At 40.6% G+C, this 14,614-nt stretch overlaps 1 protein-coding gene across 8 annotated transcripts; it reads right to left on the bottom strand.

Moving 5' to 3' along the window:
• Window positions 1-387: 387 nt before the first annotated feature.
• Window positions 388-12,524, bottom strand: ranbp3b (RAN binding protein 3b). Of its 8 annotated transcripts, none has more exons than XM_035170459.2 (18): window positions 12,229-12,520; window positions 10,133-10,188; window positions 9,475-9,511; window positions 9,312-9,389; window positions 9,130-9,201; window positions 6,557-6,622; window positions 6,261-6,353; window positions 5,940-6,049; window positions 5,731-5,850; window positions 5,336-5,436; window positions 5,158-5,233; window positions 4,951-5,047; window positions 4,471-4,548; window positions 3,714-3,841; window positions 3,502-3,622; window positions 2,800-2,942; window positions 2,197-2,398; window positions 388-1,598 (listed from the first exon to the last, which is right to left on the bottom strand). In XM_035170459.2, the coding sequence occupies exons 1-18, from the start codon at window positions 12,248-12,250 to the stop codon at window positions 1,555-1,557; spliced, it is 1,644 nt and encodes a 547-aa protein (XP_035026350.1). In that variant the 5' UTR covers window positions 12,251-12,520; the 3' UTR covers window positions 388-1,554. The 8 variants fall into 8 exon arrangements, with proteins under 8 accessions (XP_035026350.1, XP_035026351.1, XP_035026353.1 ...); XM_035170460.2 differs by lacking the exon at window positions 12,229-12,520 and adding an exon at window positions 12,022-12,196; XM_035170462.2 differs by lacking the exon at window positions 9,130-9,201 and having other exon boundaries at window positions 12,229-12,524.
• Between the last annotated feature and the right edge of the window lie 2,090 nt (window positions 12,525-14,614).

The raw sequence follows: 14,614 nt of genomic DNA, 5'->3' as shown, positions 1-14,614 counted from the left end.
GCGGCAGTTGTTCCTACTTTGTATTTACAGATTGTGTTGGACTGTTACGATAGATTCATGCATCAAATACTCACAACCTTGTGCACACAGTGTTTATAAGCAAGGTTTGGTCTGATTCCTGCTCAGTGCAGTCGGGGCAGAGCATTCATCAAACTGTGGGCGAGATCCAACACATACAAAACAGATGAATCACTCATTCCACGCATTTTCCTTATGTTCAAGGTTAAAATCCGTTTTCTTTGGCTTTTACTCCTCATTGAGTGTTTTGATTTAACACAGCTACCTGATGATAAGTGGCCAAAGTGCATCATACTCTGTTAATGCCTTAATCATCAGGATCTTGCGATTATAATCAAATTTAAATCAGGAAAAAAAATATATCACAGATGTCAGTCCAAAATGGTTTATTTTGTAAAGGGGGCAGTTGGAGGAGATGAGAAAACATGGTGCGCTACTAAATGATGATATATTCAAATGTACATGACATTCAAAGGGTATTACAGTTTCACTCAATTTTCCACACATGTAGTTAAGTCTTCGTTCCAACATGTTCTCCAAGTGTAAATGGATAAAAAGTTTGTATATTTTCAAAATAAAAAATATAAACACAATAAATTCTCAGAATGCTGAAAACAGAAATAACAGTTACATGCAGAATGTAGACTGATGAGTTAATTTTCTTTGATTGAAAAAAAATAAAAATAAAGAAATAAAAAATAAACCCTCGAGGTGAATTACTTACACATCCTGTCAATTTGGAGAAAATTTTGAGGTGAATCCTTCTTCTGCCCTTTTGTCCTCACATTTCACTCACATTAGCAGAAACCGCATTGTTTCAGTCCTTTATCACTAGAATGTAGGTCAATGGGAAATTTAAGAAACTTCTATTAATGACAACTTGAGTGGTCTTGGCTAGCCATTACAAACAGCACACGTGTTGAGATGCTTCATGAAAATGACGGCCCAAAATAAATTACATTTTCCAAAACCTAAACGCACAGACGGGTCGGGATGGGGAAGGAGGGAGGATGGGACTGGATGTAGGAACAAATGACTGGATGACTAGTCAAATACACTGTGAATGAAGCTCCTCTGGATGTGTGGTGTCCAGGGGCACGGCTGTAGAGTGAGTAAAAAGGTCCCAAAGTAGAAACTGCAGTCTTAACATGTGCCATACTTTAAAATGTAGAGGAAAACACCCTTACGCTCATCAATATGATGAGCAGAAAAGTCCCAAACCAAAGCTTTGAAGTCTTTATTTTTGCTATAGGGGAGAGGAAAAAAAAAAATACTCGAAAACAAAAATAAAAACACAAAAAACAGGAGAGGGAGGGGAAAAAAAAACGACTCCAGATATTACGCTGAATGCAGAGAAGATGAACTGCACAAGTTGGGTGAGACACTCCGGCACAGGGGGTTATTTCCTGGAGCTAGACTTCTAATATCCAAAAGTACTGGTCTGGAGGACCCATGTTGGTCAAGGGGTGTCCATGGAGATGCCTACAGCAAAAAAGCTTTAACAGCAGCATCTTGGCAGGCTGTCCACGAGTGGCGCTATGTGCTTCCTGCTGCCTGGCTCTCTTCTCCCTCTGAATTACCTGCAGTAAGAAGAGTGACAGCAGGTTGGCAAATGTTTTGTCAGCGAGTGGTCTGGATATGCGTCCCTTCAGCTGGCAGTTCATTATTAGGAAGCTACAGCTAACAAACGCTATATCCTTCTTTCATGATGTCAAGTTTGTATTTAAATTGTTTTAAAGCAGCATTGATTCACCTTAATGAACACGTTGGAGGATGTAGTTTGTGGTAATGTTGTTTTATACAAGAGGTGTTATTTAGCCTTCCTGCCATAATAAATAGGATGGACAAAATAATAGAAACCCTGTCACTGTATAATGCAACATATCACCACAAAACTGTAGCCTCCAAAACAGGAAGTTCAATCAGCACCTCTCTAAAACTGTTTAAACACTAAACTGAACTTTAAAACCTTCAAGAGATTTAATACAGGATACTTGTATTACACTGCATACGTTTATGCTAGGTGTTCCTAATAAACTGCCAACTGAGTGCATATCACCACTGCTGTGGCACAAACAAGCAAAAGGTAACAACAAAATAAACACTGAAAATCACGACAATAATTTGAATTGAAGCAAACCAGAGAAAACTTTGAACCAAGATATAAAAATCACTGACTTGTAGCAGGAGCGGAGGCTGGGGCTGAGGCCGAGGCGGAGGCATTGTCATCCTCGTCGCTGTCGTCCTCGTTGGACTGTGGTACATCGGTGTCAGGGATGGTTGTTGTCGGTGTCTCGGGCTCCTGCTCCACCCTGCTCTTCAGGGCCAAGATACGGTGATGTAACGCTGAAGCCAGCTGACCTACGTCCTTTGAGCTACCCTAAAGGAGAGAGACACGGGTACAGACAAGTCAGCCTCACTGGAGAACAAAGACAAACCAGAACGGCCCAAGGTAGAGAACATTCCTCCAACAAGGCCAAACAACACAGCTCTCTTGCTCCAATGATGGAAAATAAAAGAAAAAGATAAGCAGTCTGATAATATTCACCAAATTGCACAAACTCATAGATCTAAACAAATATGATAAGATTAAAAAAGCCTTGAAACGTTAAGTGATAAAAAAGAAATTCCCAGGATTTGTCCGTTTGACTGGATCTGCAATTTAATATATTACTAAAATATAAAAAGGTCTGTTTGAAATAAAGCCCCCATTCAAATATGGACTAGCAACATATCAGATAAATTCCATCAATTGTCCGAGCTTAGAGATGACGGACATACCGATATTAGGAAGACCTTGACCCCCTGGTCCTCTGTGTCCATGGCAGTGATTCGTACACTCTTCTCGCTGGCTTTGTCCACCTGCATCTGGGGCCAAAGCTTAGTGTTGAGAATCAACCGGAGGCTGCCCTGGGTCCTCATCACTGGAAAAATGGAACCACAAACAGCAGCAATGAATTACAGGCACAATCAGCCACATGATTCACTGTCTTTTCAGTCCATGTCATTCTACCCGACTATGATCTCAGCAGCAATAGGAATAGAAATAGTAATAACGATTGGCCTTTAGTGTGGATGTTATAAGTGACTATGTTTTTTTGTCCTTTAGCATAAATACAGGATTAAGAAATGTGACTTACAATGAACTCATGATCTAAAACTGTGATATAGCAAAACATGCACAAAAAAACTCAATACTTTTAAAAATGAAGCAAAATCTCAACTTTTGTTTTGCTTACTTGATGGAATAAAATGTTTTACACATCATGCCCCATTTACAGTGTGTATAAGTTTGTTGTGGTGTCTCGTCCACTAAAGGGCTCCCCCTTGTGTTCAATGTCTTGTATAGCAATTGTTATGAACTATCTAATCCCAGCTCTTTCTGGCAAACAGACCCAACCAACCAGAAATACATGCAAACTAGAAAAATTCAGCTGTACACATGTTGTTAAATCCATTGTTTTCACGTGCAGGTGTGTTTACCTAGACGGGACTGTAGCGAGCCGTCGTCCGTCGATGCCATGTCATTGAGCCTCAGCAAACCCCGACCTCTCTCTATCCACGACTGAGCGGTTTTCTCAAAAACATACAACTTACACTGCATCTGTAGAACAAGTGCAGACAAACAAGGACTGTAGCACTTCCTGACACGTGTATTTAGTGCATGTCATGGATCAAGAGAGCCCGGCCTCTACCTGTAAAACATTGCTTTCTGATTCCTCTCCAGTTTTGACGTCGACTTTCTCTAAGATGCACTTCTTGGCTGTGGCTTTGGTGTACGCTGCTGCAGACTCCTCCAAAGACTCCGAGACGCTGTTCACTGCTGCGATGAAACACGTCAGAGAGAAATTAGAATCCTACTCCAAATGTTTGGTCCCTTCACTTTTCATCAATTCATGGGCATGTGTGAAGTGTGCTCCTTCTTCCAGGATATTATATTGGGACACAAAAGCAATACTTTCTGCAGAACTGTGGACGAGACAGTGCTGTAACTGTGAAGGATACGTGGAGGCACTCTATCACTTACACCAGAGCTGCAAAGGCCGCTGCTGATCATTGGCAGAAAAGAAGCACTTGTCTGTTCCCACATTGACGAATGTCTGAGCAGCAGCAGCTTTGAAATGCTGGATTTCTTTTCATTGTCACTGAACAAAGTGGACAGTCACTCTCAAGGTCCAAAACTCTATGTACAGCATCGTCTCAGCAAATCAGAGACCCCCCCCAAAATATAACATACATGAAATATTGGCCTTGGTTGCAATGTATAGGTTCATGACTGGTTGAATATGAAACCAAATAAAAACAAAATTCATATTTAAAAAACAAACAAAATAAAATTACAGCCTCCATCAAACCCAATCTTACAGTATTCTTACATTTGTAATCTGTTACTTCTTCCCTATAAACAAGCAGGAGATATTTTCAAATGATTTGAATTCACTTCACACTCACACAAATGTGACACAATTCTCTGTGGCACCTCATTCCTCTTTAGCAGTAATTTGTATGCACTGTGAATAAACTGCGAGTCTGATGGGAAAGAAAGGGGACAGTTAAATACCCTCTTTAGTGGGAAAAATGTAAATGAAATCAGTCACTGCTATCAACACAGAAACCGGCATTAATGTTTAATTGTTGGGATGCATCACTGGTGGTATGCGCATCTCAGATTGAGCATTTATTACAGACAGTTCTTTAGGCTGAAATGATCAAACACACAATTACTAAACTACTCAATGTGATGCTGAAATCAAAAGACTTGATGTAACATTTTTCAATGACTATTGCTGTTAGGATTACAACACATGTTGGATGTCTGATAAGCTGCTTGTTAAAACAATGCAAGGTCTTTTTGTGGTTTATGATTGTGAAGCCAGGTGTCTAATCAAACACAAAGCATTGTTTGAGTAATCAGTGGGGTTGTGTTCTTACCCTTCTCTGGGGTGGCTTCCTGTGATGAGGGCTCTGAAGCTGGGGCAGCCAAAACCTCTTTATTTTCCTCATTTGCAGACTCACCCTTGGGAGGGCTCTGGAAATACAACAAACCGTGTCACTGGAACTCGCTCAAAGCCGAATAATTAGGAGTGTTGCCGATTTGGCAAAATGCAGAGTGTCTCTGCAACAGGCGGTTATACTCACCAGAACTCTTTCAGACATGTTCTGCCCAAAAACAAATTTTGCTGCACTGTCTGTACTGTTTGTGGCATTTTTTGAACTGGAAAAAGGAAGAAAAAAAAAACCAGTAGTGAGTTTATGGAAGTTAATCATAAATGAAGATGAGTTTCTAAAAATACTCAAAGGAGGACACATTCATTACCTTGGGGTAGAGATGTATTGTAAGAAATAATTAGTGCCCTCTGATTGAGAGTCCAGTGGCACACCATCCTTTGACTTGCCTTCTGTACTGTTTTCCTCCACCTAGAAAAAAACCCTGACGTGTTAGATATGGAATCATGCAAAATCCAAGATTAAATACAAACAAACAAAAATTCACAAATCTATAGTTAATGAAATTCTGATTCACATGTTGCATAGCAAGTGACAAAATGTGGACTATGACAAGCTAATATAGAGTGAAAATTCAAAGAAGGTGGAAAGGGCCTTCCTCTGAGAGCCACCTCTAATTGATTTAGTCTCTTTGTTTGTCACATATCAAGTTTGTATGATCCGAGTAAATCACAAACTGGTGTGAACAGTTGGAAATCAACTTACTTTTGCTCTGTCTTTAATATTCTGACCAAACACAAAAGATATTGCTTCATCTGTCTCCTGCATCTCTCTCCCACCTCCATCGCTGTTACCACTTGCTCCATCTTCCTCATTTTCATGTTTCTGAGACAAGAAAAACAAACAATCTTTTGTCCATTTTCACAGATGTGTTTTACCACGTGGCAGTTTTTCAACCAGTAGCCTCTCCTCACCATTGACTTGGTCAGGGTGGCCGAGTGCTCTGTGTTGTTCAGGAAGAGGGACGGGGTCGCAAGTGTCCCATCTGATGACTTTTTCACACCATTGGTTCCACAACTGGAATCTTTAACGTACAGACAAAAAGAAGACTGATCATTTACATCACTGTTTGTTTACCGTTCTTAAGGAAATTCATCCTGTGACACACATGCAAAAAAAAAAAACACATAAGTCATCAGTATTGACAGTTAAAGAATTATCAGACTAAGAAGATTTTAATGAGGAGTAAAAGTTTTTATCAACTAATGCGGGCAGGTGACTCCAAGCTAACTCACTGGACTCTATATGTGATTTAGAGGGTGGTGCCTGGAGAACTGCAGGGCGGAGGACACTGCGTTGTTGCTCCTTGGGTTTCTGACTTGGGACACCTGCAAAAGACAAAACTTGTCTCATACTTTTTTTTTTAAGCACAATAAGATGTTTTAAGTCTACGAGTTCAAGTCTAGATGTACCTTTTCCACTTGTGAGAGGGGTCATATAAATGAGTGCAAGTCTGGGCTCAGGTTCATGAATTTATTTTCCATTTCAGTAAACTCTGTGTGAGACAATGTTTATGAATGAAACAACCAACCTGAACTTGGTGCCTGTCCATGTATGAGAGTTGGTGGCTTTAAACGGAATCCCACAGGCTTCTCCTCTGGCGAGATAGAGCACAAGAGGAGACGGACATTAAAAAACAGATCCAAGAGTTACACAGAAACATACAAAGGGCACATTCCCTTTGTCTTTGCACTTTCAAAACCACAACGCCAGTTACCACAACAACCCTTGTATAGCCTCAATAGTTGTCAAGCGCTCCGACTCCTGTGCCATAACATGACGGGCTCTAGGGCCTCTGATCTATTTCTACCTCGGTCTCTCTCCATCTCAGCAGCTTTATTAGCCTGGCATGACCTGGACTAAACCAGGGCTTAAGTACAAAACCTAAACACTTGTAAAAAAAGGAAAAAAATGAACTGCAACCCGCTTTCCCTCAACATTTATGAGCTTATCCCCATGTCGAGCAAACATTCATGTTTAATTAAATGTCATATTGTGTTTCCTCAGCCCAGACCTTATTTTCATTTCCCTAACCAACCCAATTCATAAGACACAGAGGAACCACACACAGTTGTACAATGATTCAAAAATACACACAACCACATAGCAATCTACACAAGTCTGTTTTAAATTAAGAAGGCCGATTGCTTGGGAAGTGAAATATATGAAATCATTATGTCTGGTACTTTGCAGAGTTTCTGCCGGCTTTTGAAGTAGTTGTACCAAGAATCTGTGTTTCAATTTTACTGTGTTCCTATTTGTTTCCATTTTTAAGTTAGTACTTTATGTAATGTGCTTAAAGTGGTTATTAAATATAGTGGATGCCACATCCTGTCTGTAACGCTGGTGACATCAATCGCGGCGATAAGAATTATAGGCAGACACTAAAAATAAGTTATCAAATAAAGTCTTAATCTATTCATCAAAAGCTGTGGAGTATTTTAGTTTTCCAACATGTTAAACACATTTAACTATAAATAATTCACAAAATCATAAACAGTCCAACTGCAGTTAGAATTTCAGTATATCTTTCTTTTCCAAATTAATCAGTTTCATCTCGGCTCTCCTTCCTAGCAGAAATCTCATCCTGTTCAGAGTAAGTCCACCACGGTTGATTTAAATATTAATGATGGAAATGCCTCATCATTGGACAGTGACTCCAGTAAAATACATGTGATGAACCATAACCAACTTGGTGTCAAACTGAAAATGATCAGCTGTTAAGTGATAAATGTGATTGATTGAGTTTGACCCAAATCACATCAAAAGGATGGCACTGGCATGGAGCTGAGACCCGAACACGGTCTCTACCAACATCCAATTAAAATTCAACTGACGCTAAATTGGAGTCCTGAACCCACTGCTATACGTTTTTATTTTTTTAATTCTTTAAAAGAGACAAATTGAAAGATTTTCCCACCAATTTCAAATAACTTGTACGGGAACTGTGACTATATGCTCACCAGCAAAACACACAACTACCTTATAATCCATTCCTCTGACATGTTCAGGAGTATCACACACACACACACACACACACACACACACACACACACACACACACACACACACACACACACACACACACACACACACACACACACACACACACACACACACACACACACACACACACACACACACACACACACACACACACACGGAGGAATCTCATAGCAACAAACCCTTTGCCTTGACCAATATCCAAGTAAACTTGGCCTCTTTACAATACTGGCATCATAACATTTGGGTGATAAACTCTGAACTTCCTAATCGAACTTGGGAGTTCAGACAGTCATAATTTAGAACAGTTACAACATTATGTACAGGAATCCTCATGAGTCAAACAAGGTCATAGTGTTCCCACAGTGAAGAAGCTACTTTTTTACCAAGTTCAATTTGATCTAATACTGAAAATTAGTTTACCAGGCTAATAAAATTGATATGACTCTCCTCTCTATGCTTGTTATATTCCACTGTCTATTTGCAACACATGACACAAACAGAGACAGAGAGGACAGAGGACCAAATTCCTTTAAAACAACCAAATCTCAACCAGACCTTAACACAAGAAATGAGCCTAGCCGACAGATATCCAACTTGACTGGGAATTCACTAATCTGGAACAGCAAGTTTCTTCAGATTAGAAAACATATTCAAACTAATACATGTAAAAAGGGAACAATTAAGTTAATATTTTGTATATTTAACTTAACGGCACTCACTGATCTTCAATGTACATTTAGTTAATGTTTCCATAACCTAGAACTTATTAATACATTTCTCATGATAACATAAAAGATGTCTAATGTTGTGTTTTGACTTGAAACATCCATTTTACCAGCGTGACCAATAATAAATCTGGAGGACCACCAATGAATTTCTCCTCTGAGGTAACATTCGAGTTAACCAGAGCTGGTAGGATTTGAAAGGGGAACATTTGCAGACAGGGAATACACAAAGATTATTTGACATCTTATTTGAAACCACTGCTGTTACGACTTCAACAAACAAACATCCTCAAGAATGACTTTTGATTTATAATCCATGGACATGTGGCCTTTAACTTGCAAAGAGAAACTAGTAATGATCTAGATGTCTCACCTGGCTCAGAGTCAGAGTTCCCAGTCGGAGACTGGCAGAAACTCGAGGGCATGAATACATTGTTCTTGGGAACTGCAAAGTAGGACAGGCATTGCACTCAGCATACAAATCATTGTGTACACCACAGGCAATCAAGAAAAAACAAAACAAATGCTCTTGGTTTGGTCGCCATTGGCCCTCACCAGAATGTGGGGGTGGAAACGAAGAGGTCCTTTCCCTTTTCACTGGGGGGCAATAGCTTCCTTCGTCTTTGTCTGAATCTGAAGGTGGTAATAAAATATTAGTTTGAATAAATTCATGTGAAACTATTAACAAAGAAAGTGGCAGTTTGGACATTAGATTCACCTTCTCCATCCTCTGCACTTGAGCCATCTGCAGATCGCTGAAAGAAAACGCAATAAGTCATTTAGTTATTGTTTCTCCCGAAAGAAGGGTCCTTATCCTATGAAATCATTACAAAGTTGAGAACACATAAAAAAATAAAAGGTTGAATCCCAACCTGCAATAATGGATAAAGGTGAGAACTGGTATTCGTTTTAGCAAGATATGGTTGACTGGACGTCAACATACACTTAATCCGCAGTATATTTGGTACAGAGAGTTTAAACTAATGCAGCCTAATACAGCAGTCATGCCATATATCCTACATTTATGAAGGTTAAAATGTTCAGTTTGTGTTGAAACTGTTTAGCAGAGGTGTTGATTCAAGTTTATGATCATTTTGGAGGCTGAGTTATACAGAAAGCGATTCTCTTATTTTTCAGCCTATTTATATCAATGACCAGCAAACAACAACAACACATCACTCTATAACAAAATTACAATTTAACAGCAGCATAAAAAACATACTACAAATTACATAGTAATAGTTAAGCAGTGACATAGAGACATAGTTTTCCTGAATGAATACTGACTTATTTAAAATCTGCACATATTTAAAATCTGCTCAATCATAACATTGGTTTTCAGTCTTGATAAACACTTGACATCTAGAGGAACTTACCTTCTGTGCTTTTTCTTTTTGGAAAACAAACACAGGAGGCGCTATGGCAGGCTTGTCTGTTAAGAGAAGATGAAGGCTTGTCATCCAGGCACCAAATTACGTGGGAAGTTATCACATTCATACTGTAGGGTTGAAAAAGTAGTTAAGGCAATTGACTTGTATGGTCTTAACCCCCCCTTTAAAGCAGGGACCACATCAATGTTGTTCAGGCCTTTGACGATAATCAGCAACAAAGAAATGCACAGAATTATATATATATATATATATATATATATATATATATATATATATATATATATATATATATATATATATATATATCGCACAGAAATTAACATATGATGCAAAAAGTCATCCATAACATTCCACATTAAACAGATCATATGACAGGTTAAAATGTTGTTTCTTTAATTTACAGCTTATTCAAGTGTCAGGTTGAGCTCGGCCAAAAAAAGAAACAGTAAAAGGGAAGCGTGAGAACAATGTGACGAAGGTGGCGGTGGAGATAAAAAAACATGACTTGACTTTCAGAAGCAATCCCACGATACCACGCGGTTCTTAAACAAGTACCAATAAGAAAGAGATCAGTGTGTGGACCTAAACTAAATCCTCCTAAAATACCAAAACAAGTTACGAAATAAATAAAATATGAAAAGGGCGATATTGTAATAGCCACGTTTTAAAAAGAGACCATCAAACTTTGTCACTCCACATCGCCACGGTGCTCTTGTAATCAAATGGGGGAATTTTGTCAATTAATCCCACCAATATTGTGTTGCCCCTGTTGTTGTGCTTATAGCCACTGTCACACGCAACAAGGGCAACACTCAACCCAGGGCAGGTGATCAGCTGAACTCCCATCAGGCCACTTGATGCGTCTCTCTCCACAGTGAAACCTCTCTTAAGGAGGTGTAATCCTGTAACGTTACCAGACAAAGGTTTCCCTCCGTCTGGGTTTGGGCCTGTGGCACCGAGCAGGTGTAGCATCGTTCGTGGAAAAAATAGTCCAAAATACACGACAACACGCAGGCGGACACGGTAACTGTGCCAAGCCCCTGCCTCCCCCGGCACAGCCCCTCATGGCCGAACACTGGCTGTTTATGTAGGCTACACGTTTAATGGCAGGAAAAAAACATGACAATAACGTGTGACCTACATTTCTCTACTAATCGCCCAGCTTTGTGTTCACCTCTGCCTCTGCGTTGCTCAGCTGTCCTGTTGTAATGATTGTTAGAAAACCAGCATGCAACGCCGATGTTCACTTCTGAAACTCGGGCAGCGGGAGACGTTCCCGGCTTATGTTAACCAGCTAGCATTTTTTGCTACACATCTGAGCCGCTCCAGCAAATAGTCGGCGCCGCCGGTTGCTCGCTAACGGGGGCAGAGCGTAGCTTAGCTGGCCGGCTACCGCTAGCTTGCTAATGCGCTCCATCCCGCGTGAGTCATCTCAGCCGGGCAAGGACACCAAGATGCTCGCTCGATTCCCCCCCCACACTGAACAAATCAACATGATAACAAGTGGACGCGATCGGGGGAACTTAGCAAATGTCCACAAAGAAGCGATCCCACTGAGGCATTAGCTCCTGTTTGACGTTTGCGTTTCTACGCGCCTAAATGAACCCTGACAAAACTAGACTGCACTAACAAACAAGGATGTGAAACTGTAAACAGCTACAGTGGAGATAAAACATTAGCCTGGTTAGCTCCACAACGATTCACCCAAGGGCCCCCCGGCATGCTTTGATTTATACCCACAAAAAGATCGCGTAGCCCGCCGCAAATGGCAAAACACACCGCCTATAAATAGCCGGGTGCTAGCATCGGGGGAGCTAAGCCCAGCTAGCGGCAGGCGACGTTCGAGGGCGTTCCGAAGGCGCTCCAGGAATTACCCGCAGCCGGGCCAGTTAGCATCGTTAGCCCCGCTCGCTAACGCCGTGGTCTTGCAAACGCCGCGGGGCTCGCAATTCCCCGGGACTCGGCGCACCACTCGCCGCCACGCAGCCCCGCTCCGGCGGTCGAACGCGCGGACGGTGTGCGGGCTCCGCTCGTAACGCCGCGGCGGCCGTATTGTTTTTCTCTCACTGCCACTCACTCACCTTCGTTTGCCAAGTCCGCCATTTTACTTCGACGCTCAACACACCCACAACCCACCGCGCAGATAACACACACAGGTCCACGCAGGGATGTGTTGTCGGCGGCGGGGCAGCAGCACGTTGGGCCCGTTTCCTGGAGATGTCACTCGACCCCTGACCGCGTCCGAGCCCCTCGACCCGCCTCAGAAACACCGCCCGTCGTCGCCCTGTCCCCGCGAGAGTGTTGTTGTTTTTTTGTTTTTTTTAATCTAAAGCCTTTTTTAAATGAGTTCCAAGAAACTGATCCAAGGTCCGCAGCAGCTCGCCAGGACCTCCGAGAAATGTGATGAGCTGCGGCGCGAGGATGACACAGACTTTTAAAAATAAAGTTATTACATCACGAGGATTCGATTGCAACAGACTTTACTGATCTTAAGAGAAAAGTTTGACAACTCAAAAGTTCTTTACTGACCCGTTCCGGACCTCTCAAGCACAGTCTTCCTCGGTATCATCGTCATCATCATCATCATCATCATCATCATTGTCCTTATCTCTGAAATTTTTTATTTTTCTAATTTCTCTATTTCTGATTTTAAGATTGCTTTCAATTGGTTCTTAACCTTTGCTTTGGAACTGTCTCCTATTGTTTGTATTCAAGTTTTCATTTTGGACTTGTAAAACATCTGTTTTCAAAGGAGCTATACAAATCAAGTTTGTTATTATTATTATTATCATCATCATCATCATCAATTACAGTAATGATAACATTAACAACAACAACAATATAATAATAATACATTTTATTTATACAGCTCCTTTCATACATAACATGCAGCTCCAAGTGCTTTACAATCAAATCAAAGACATGAAATAAGATAGATCAAGTTAACATAAACACAAGGGTCTCAAAAAAAGGATAAATAATTAAAAGCAAGATCATTGAAATAAGTCTTCAGTTGTTTCTTAAAACTATCAATGGAATAATAACAATAATGATTATTATGATCAATTTCAGCAATAATAACATTAACAACAACAACTACAATAATAATAATAAATAAATAATGATATATGAGACCACTTGACAGGAGGATGACTTGCTGTATAAACATGACAATCAGGTTAAAGTGCACAACAAAAAGAAACAATATGAGAAATCTCCCATTCAGCAGAAGCTCCTGAGGAATGCCATGTGTGACAGGCATGAGTGGGAGTCATAAGAAAAGATGAGTAATTTGTGAAAAAAAATAAGACAGACGAGGGATGATCCTGACAACATATTATTCCCAGTTTGAGGGACATTCAAATCCTCAACGTTCAGTTTTTAATCTATTTCTTTCTTGACACACTTTTTACTGCTCCCTCTTGTTTATGTAGCTCTCCAGTTTCTCCCCTAGAGGTGTCCTTGCACAGGAGGTGAATGTGAACTAAAACAAACAAGGCATAGTCGACATTTCACTGATTCAGATTCCCCCCTCCCCCCTCTCCCGTATTGTATTCACCATGTTGACGTTTCTGCACGCGGTGGCGCAGTGCTGCCTCACAGTGAGAGGGTTTGAATACAGCAGACAGCTGGGCCTTTCTTTTAAACCCAGACTCCACACGACAGGGACAAAACAGGCATGATTGATGAGAGGAAATAAAATCCAAACAAAAGAACAAACTCATTCTGTAATGTGTCAGTAATGTTATCTATGAGGCCCACGATGATAAGCCCCAATCTTTGGAGTCAGTCGTAGATGTTTAGTCATTTACTGTCAGTGTCTGAGAAACATGTTGAACTCATTTCCTTCCTCATAAAATATGTACACAGAGTTTTTGGATGTTTTGAAATCTTTTTTTTCGCACCAGCTTCTCTTTTTTTTGTTGCCTTTGTACCTTTAAACAGCCACTTTCACTTCACTGGGAATCAAACATGAAAGCATCATGGACCGGACTGTAGTGCTGATTTGTTCCTATAACTGGGAACACAAAGCAGCTCCAAAATGACTGAACCCTGGATTGGCTGGAAATTTGGTGACTCTAGGAAGCTTTCATTCAGATTCTAAGTGAACATCTTTTCATTCAGAGCATTAATATCTGACATTTGTGTTTGATCAAACTACTTTCATTTGATTTGTGCTGCGTACAGACAGTGATGTGCTCGTCTGCTGCTCTGCATGTGTCAGTTTTGGTCGTACAGAGAATGCAGGTCAACGCACCTTCCACCAGAGGGCGAATTAGCATTTAAATTTTGAGATTAACTTTCAGAGATCAAGATAGTTATCAGGGTGAGTAAAACGTTTCACCCTGAGGTTTCTTTAAAACCGAGATGCACCACTGATTTTCCTTTAACGCTCTATCGATACAACACAAAGTAAGATAACACTAGGGTGGCACACAGCACATACCTCGACCAAGGCCAAACAGT

This window comes from Hippoglossus stenolepis, chromosome 11 (assembly GCF_022539355.2).
Source record: "Hippoglossus stenolepis isolate QCI-W04-F060 chromosome 11, HSTE1.2, whole genome shotgun sequence".
NCBI classification, from domain to species: Eukaryota; Metazoa; Chordata; class Actinopteri; order Pleuronectiformes; family Pleuronectidae; genus Hippoglossus; species Hippoglossus stenolepis.
The sequence above is the reverse complement of the archived record's forward strand: the minus strand, read 5'-3'. Positions and strand labels throughout refer to the sequence as shown.

Coding starts and splice junctions, on each gene's coding strand:
- ranbp3b (XM_035170458.2), bottom strand. CDS start 10,216: ATGACAAGCCTTCATCTTCTCTTAACAGACAAGCCTGCCATAGCGCCT. Junction 5,048..5,157: donor ACATGTCTGAAAGAGTTCTG/GTGAGTATAACC, acceptor TTGTATTTCCAG/AGCCCTCCCAAGGGTGAGTC. Junction 3,842..4,470: donor GAGAATTGTGTCACATTTGT/GTGAGTGTGAAG, acceptor GTTTCATCGCAG/CAGTGAACAGCGTCTCGGAG.